Source organism: Mastomys coucha, unplaced genomic scaffold, assembly GCF_008632895.1.
Source record: "Mastomys coucha isolate ucsf_1 unplaced genomic scaffold, UCSF_Mcou_1 pScaffold9, whole genome shotgun sequence".
NCBI lineage: Eukaryota > Metazoa > Chordata > Mammalia > Rodentia > Muridae > Mastomys > Mastomys coucha.
The window spans coordinates 52735224-52742097 of record NW_022196915.1 but is presented as its reverse complement, the minus strand read 5'-3'; the positions used below and the strand labels follow the sequence as shown (position 1 = coordinate 52742097).

Sequence of the window (6874 nt, the reverse complement as noted above, 5' to 3'; positions counted from 1 at the left end):
GTTTTGTTTTTTTTGTTGTTTTTTTGTATGTGTACAGATGGCTGTGAGCCATCAAGTGTGTGGCTGCTGGGATTGGACTCAGGACCTCTGCTGGCCCCGCTCACACCAGCCCTGCTTGCTCCGGCCCCACTCGCTCCAGTGTAATTCACTGTAGCTGTCTTCAGATGCACCAGAAGAGGGCGTCAGATCTCATTACAGATGGTTGTGAGCCACCATGTGGTTGCTGGGATCCAAACTCAGGACCTTTGGAAGAGCAGTCAGTCCTCTTACCTGCTGAGCCATCTCGCCAGCCCTGTGTTGTTGTTTTTTAATGTGGCAATTTTGTTTTATTCACGGCATCAGTTTTAACATACACATGTAGAATAGTCATCTATTAAATCTATCACCTCTTCACTTTTTATGTGTCTCTTTTTATGTTCTTATTTCTTTATTCTTCCTCTTACATTGCTTTTTATTAATCAACCCATTCAAATTTGTTTTATTTTTATCCTCTAAGAAATTTTAAAATGACATATTGTTTTGTATATTTTATATTACATTAGCCATATTGCAAAATAAATACAAATCATACTTGAATGATATAACAATGTTAGTGGTTATTCGTCTACTAGATGTAGAGAAATTTTAATGCAGCAACATGGCTGCTCTGGCAAGGGATCACATCAAAAGACCACCTAGGCCTATGTGGTCTGGCGAGAATGACACACCTTTAATCCCTCTGGCTGAAATACTGAAATTCCCTTAGTACACACATTTAATCTCAAACAATGAAGGTAAAGTTAGTTTATAGAAGGAAGCAACCATGCTTGAAAGTGATGTCTAGTTGACTGGCAGCCGAAGTGACAAGTCAGAGAAAGATTTGACAGAATGAGTCAGAGATAGGTTATACCCAACTCTCATGAGAACAGAGAGGAAGGAGGGGCTACTGGAGAGCAGTGCAGATTGAGTTGGGAAGGAGGGCAGTTCAGTGGAGCTGAGTTCATGCAACTCAGTACAGGTCAGCAGAGTCCATTGAAGCCAGAGAATAAAAAGGAGCCAGAAGATTAGAACAGATTGCCAGAGTTTGTGTAGTGGTTTGAATATGCTTGGCCCAGGGAATGGTACTATTTGGAGGTATAGCCCTGTTGGAGGAAGTGTGAAACTGTGGGTGTGAGCTTTAAGACACTTGTTCTAGCTGCCTGGAAGCCAGTCTTCTCCTGTTTGCCTTCGGGACAAGATATTGAAATCTCAGCTCCTCCTGCACCACGCCTGCCTGGGTGCTGCCATGCTCCCATCTTGACAATAATGGACTGAGCCTCTGAACCTGCAAGCCAGCTCCAATTAAATGTTGTCCTTATAAGAATTGCCGTCACTATGGTATCTGTTAACAGCAGTAAAACTTTTACTAAGACAGTTAGAGTGAGACCAAGCAGAGCAATTCAATGAGAAGCCAAGAGAAGCCAGTTTGAATCAGTCAGCTTGGAGAGGAGTTTGGGCCAGAAGAACTAAGTTACACCAGCCAGCCAGAGTTCAGAAAGAACTAAAAAGGGTGAGCTTACTCAGCAGTAAACCTGGAAGATGACAATTACAACTGGCATATAAAAGTTACAACTAATGAGTGCCTGTTCACATCTATAATAACTTATTGAGACACACATCACTGCTCTTCTGTATCTTGTTGGTATCTGCTTTCACAGTTAAATAAGAGTAATGTATTTGAAGGCACATTCTCTTTCCATTTTGCCTTCCTTTTATGGAAAATACACAGATTTATAGGATGACTATATGCAAATAGAATCTTCAAATGTATCTCTTTTGTGATTTTCACCCACCAATGTGCTCATAGTTGTAGTATTTTGAAATGCTGGTTTCTTTTTATGGTTGAGTCATATTCTATTTCAGGAATGTGCCACAGTTAATTAATCACCAGGTGAGCAATTGGGTGATTCCCACTATTTAAGTAATACAATGCTGCTAGGAACATTTGTAAACAAACATTTGTGTTGATAAAAGCTTTAATTTCCCTTAGGTATATGCTAGGAACTGAATTGCTGGGTCATCTGCTAACTGTATTTCACACTTTAAATAGCTCCCAGATTATTCTTCAGAGTAGCTTTATCTTCTATATTCCCAGTACTCAATCCCTGTCTTGTTTTAGTTATGGCTGCCCTAGTATATGTGAAGAAGTGGGTCATCAAATGTGAACATAGAACTCTTTAAAACCAACAAGTGTACTTTGTGTTGCCATGATTATTTTATTTTCATGTATATTACATTTCTCACCTCATGGGATATTGCCTTGGTTGTTACAGCCACAAACATTTGAAATAGACATGTCCTTTCTCTTTTTCTCTTACCTGACTTTGGTCTGTTGTCATCTTTGGGACTATAAATCACAGTTATTTAAAGATAATTTCTGCCCTAGTTACAAAATCAGTTATTAATTTTATAACAATTAAAAAATTAATGTAACCCCTCTATCTCAAAAAAACCCAATTCTTTTAACAGGAGATGTTTACAAACCTAGGATGCTTATTTGGAATGTAGAATAAAGAAGAATATCCAAAGAAGTCTGTGACTGCTTTGATTAGGGTGTAATTGCTGTGAAGGGACAATATGACCAAGGCAACTCTTATAAAAGCAAACATTTAACTGGGGCTGGCTTACAGTTTCAGAGGTTCAGTTCATTATCACCAGGGTGGGAAGCATGGCAGCATCCAGGCAGGCATGGTGCTAGAGGAGCTGAGAGTTCTACATCTTCATCTGAAGGTAGCCAGGAGAAGACTCTCTTCTACACTAGGCGGAAGTTGAGCATAGGACCTCAAAGACCACTCCCACAGTGACACACTTCCTCCAACAAGGTCACACCTTCTAATAGTGGTCTGGGCAAAAACCATGACAACATATCTAAGAGAACCACAAACACTGGCACTGCACACATATGATGCACACACACAAACACACACACACACACACACACATATACACACATGTACACATAGAAGTACATTTTGTGGTTTTTAATTTAAAGATAATTTTTTAAAGGAATGTCATTCAGCTAAGAAAACTACACATGAGATCAAAGAGAATATGGATGAAGGGGGGTGGGGTGGGTGGGCTGTGCCCTGGATAGAATCAATGTTTGATGAGCTGCCCCAAAGTGACCAAGGTAACAGGTGGAGAGGAGCCTAGAGACCCTGCTTTGGTCATGTTTCTAGTTCTCTTTCTGAATATAAAAAAAAAAAAATCTCCCCACTTTAATGATAAAACCAAAAATACTGAGGCCACTCTTCACTGCTGATACGGAGTTGGTGGGTTTCTTTTCAGCCACAGCGAGTCATCTCTCATTATCTGGAAATACACGTTGTAGTTGAAAAGCAAATGGTAAGCATATTCCAAGTGTCTTTGTCTTGTCGATTTTATTACTATTATCAGCAGTGAGGCATGAGAAAGGCTATTCTCCCATGCCTCGAAGAGTCGGTTTCTGGCAGAGGAGAGTTGATAACTCTGTGTTAATACCCTACCTGGCAGGGGAGACACCATGATCAGGAAGGTGGTTTTTCCAGGGTGAGGCTCACCCACTGCACTTGGGGTATGCTGACCCCTGCGATTTCCCCAAATGCGGGAAACTCGACTGCATAATTTGTGGTAGTGGGGGAGCTGTGTTCGCGTGCTCCAAAAAAAAAAAAAAAAAAAAAAAAAAAAAAGAAAAGAAAAAAAAGAAATACTTTTTAATAAACTCTCAATTGCTTGTACTCTTTCCCTTGTATCATAACTGGAGGGTGTTTTTTTTTATTACAATAGTTTCTTGGTTTTTTTGCTCATTTACCTTGTTGTTTGAGGTTAGCTATACACTCAGTCATACTTGCATGAACACGTGCACAGTCTGGCATCTCTACACAGATGCCTCTACCGATGCTGGAGCAGCCAGCACGTGGCTGCCAGTGCAGTCAAGGTAAAGGACATTTGCACCCCAGCACAGGGCCACTGATGCTGCTTTCTAGCCACACACCTTCCACCTTGTCTCCCACCCCTCATATTCCACTAATGCATTCTTTATCTCTATATCTTTTTTTCACTTCCAAACCATTGTATAAATGGAATCATTCAGTATGCAACATTTGGGAGTATCTCACATACAGATTCTGGGAATTTTTCCAGTCTTAAGTTACTTCCTAGGGGTGAAGAGGTGACTCTGTGGTTAAGGGCACTTGCTGCCCTTTTAGAGGACTTGGGTTTAGTTCCCAGTACCCACATGGCAGCTCGCAACAGCCTTTAAAGTCCAGCCCTGGTGATCTGGTGCCCTCTGCTGACTCCCATGGGTACTGCATACATGGGGTGCACATGCACACATACTGAGAAAACACTGAGATATTCACATCTAAATTAAAACAAACATTTTTCTATCAGGAACTATTATCCTTAATTTATTAACAGTGGAATTATATTTTGCACTTTTCCCAGATCTTTTTATATTTCTCACCTTCACACTATATGTATTATATGGTATGAAAAATAAAATAAGGCAGATTAAAATATGTTAATGATTTAAGTAGTTTATTATTTTGGTACATTAAAATTGTAACAGGAGAGTTGCAGTAATCGATGTTAACTCTGTGTGTGTGTGTGCATGTGTGTGTGTGTGTGTGTGTGTGTGTGTGAATTTTATTTTACAGTTTGAGCATATCGGGGCTGATACAGCCATTGTCACTCAAAAGATTTTCCAGTTGATTGGACTGGCAAATGCTGTAAGTATCTTCATTTTTGTCTTTTTAAAAATGTTTTATCCTTGCTGTCTTAGTTACTTTTCTATAATGAAGGAAACTTACAGAAAAAAAAAAAGAGCTCACAGTCCCAGAGAGTTTGAATCCTTAATAGTGGGGGCAGCATGGGGGCAGCATGGTCACAGCAGCTAGAACTAGAAGTGAAGGCTCATGCCTGGGACAGAAAGCAGAAGCGAGTACACTGAGAGTGGTGTGTAGCTTTGAAACCTCAGAGTCCCACCTTGCATGAAATAGTTCCTCCAGCAGGGCCATACTCCCTAAAGCTCCCCCAAACAGTGCCAGCAACTGGTGACCAGCATCCACATGCTCCGAGGGATGCTATCTCTCCAACCATCACACTTGCTGCTGTTCCTAAAAAGCCCCATACCTTCTGGTGCACTGCATAAAGATGCATGCTGAGTGATGTGAGGACCATTATTTGGGTTTGAAGTTTCTGCTCGCCTACCTGTGAAGTAGGTCATTGTAAAGATTACATACAATGAGACCTTCCGGGGGGTTGGGGGGAGAGCTTGATTAAGTGCAAGCATCTTGAATTATCCACGGGGCTGAAGGGATGTCTCAGTGGTCAAGAGGATTTGTTGCTCTTGCAGAGGACCAAGTCCAATTACCAGCACTCACATGGTAGTTCACAACCATCTTTAATTGCAGTTTCAGGAGATCTCATGTCATTTTCTGATCTGCTTGGATACCAAGCATGCATGTGATGTCCATACATACATGCACTCAAATTACAAAAGAAATACAATGAACTAATCTAATTTAAAGTGTCTAGTGTGACTTTTATGACCAGGACACTTACTGCTGGCTAACATTTTAAACACTGAGTCCAGACCTACACTGCAGTTACTAAATGCATGACCTGAGCTTGTTTTCAAAGCTCTTTTGCCCAGTCCCTTTAGATCTTGTTGTTTGAACAGGTTTTCTGTCTGTGTTCTATTTTAGATCTTTGCCCCCTTTAATCTTACAGTAATTCTGTCTTCCCTGGAATTTTGGGTGGATGAAAACAAAATCTCGACCATAGGCGATGCTAACAAGTTGCTCTACAGGTTCCTGAAGTGGAAACAGTCGTACCTTGTTCTGCGACCACACGATATGGCGTTTTTACTTGTGTATGTACATTTTCAAGCTATGACAGGCTATACTGAGGAAAACTGGCCCACCTGGTCCCTTTTTCAACAATCCACAGACTGTATGGGGGGGGGACGAGTTTTCTGTGATTCCTCCCCTTTGTGTATAACAAGATGCAGCTCTTACTGGAACAGCTCACCTACAATGGGATTATTAAGATCCCCCATTTTGTTGGTCTGTAGTTGAAGCTCATTTCTTCAGTCCTGCTTCCAGATGCCTTCTTACCATAGAACACACAGCACTCCCCCAAGTGCCCCTGGCTGTGCACCACAGGTTCACATCTGTTTGGAAGATTCTAAGAATGTAGTCACTTCAACATAATGATCATAATAACAACAAGAAGGAGAAACTGAGGAGATGGTCCATGGTTAAAGTGCTTGTAGCACATTTATGAGTCCCAGCACCCATGTAAAAGCCAAGTGGCCTATGGTTCTGCAACCCCAGGGCTGGGGGTATAGAGCAGGTAGATCTCTGGGGCTCACTGGCTAGCCAGTCTAGTCCAAGCAGCAAGCTCCATGTTCAGTTAGTGACCCTGCCTTAAAAAATCAGGTGGAGAGAAGTAGCCACGACCCTTTAGTACAGTTCACATGTTGTGGTGACCCACAACCATAAAATTATTTTCGTTGCTACTTTATAACTGTAATTTTGCTACTGTTATGAATTATAATGTAAATATTTTTGGAGATAGAGGTTTGCAAAAGGGGCACAACCTATCAGTTGAGAACCACTGAGAATTTTCTTTATTTTTTTATCATATTTCTCTCAGAGGACATACCCATTTTATTCTAAAATAGTCCTTGCCTTGAATTCATCCTCATTATGTTTCAGACATCTATGTACTTTCTACTTTTTTATTGATTTGATTGTTCTTTAGAGAATGCAGGATCACTGGGCCCATCCTAGTCCATGTCAAGAGTGTGAATTACTGAGCAACACTAAAACCTGCCCTGTGAAAACAGAGCATTAACTTCACTGTGCTTACT

General features: G+C 40.9%; 1 protein-coding gene and 1 non-coding gene across 3 annotated transcripts in view; both read left to right on the top strand.

Moving 5' to 3' along the window:
* The window catches only part of LOC116084506 (disintegrin and metalloproteinase domain-containing protein 2), a 46189-nt gene that overhangs the window by 11889 nt on the left and 27426 nt on the right, over nucleotides 1-6874 (top strand). The window contains exons 7-9 of one of the 2 annotated variants that reach the window (XM_031361523.1): nucleotides 3307-3363; nucleotides 4656-4727; nucleotides 5706-5872. In XM_031361523.1, coding sequence (XP_031217383.1) covers nucleotides 3307-3363; nucleotides 4656-4727; nucleotides 5706-5872 — 296 coding nt within the window. The remainder of the gene's footprint in view (nucleotides 1-3306; nucleotides 3364-4655; nucleotides 4728-5705; nucleotides 5873-6874) is intronic. The other variant, XM_031361524.1, reaches the window with a different exon arrangement.
* Nucleotides 3495-3658, top strand: LOC116085554. Its single transcript, XR_004116637.1, has one exon. It is a non-coding gene; the product is annotated as a U1 spliceosomal RNA (small nuclear RNA).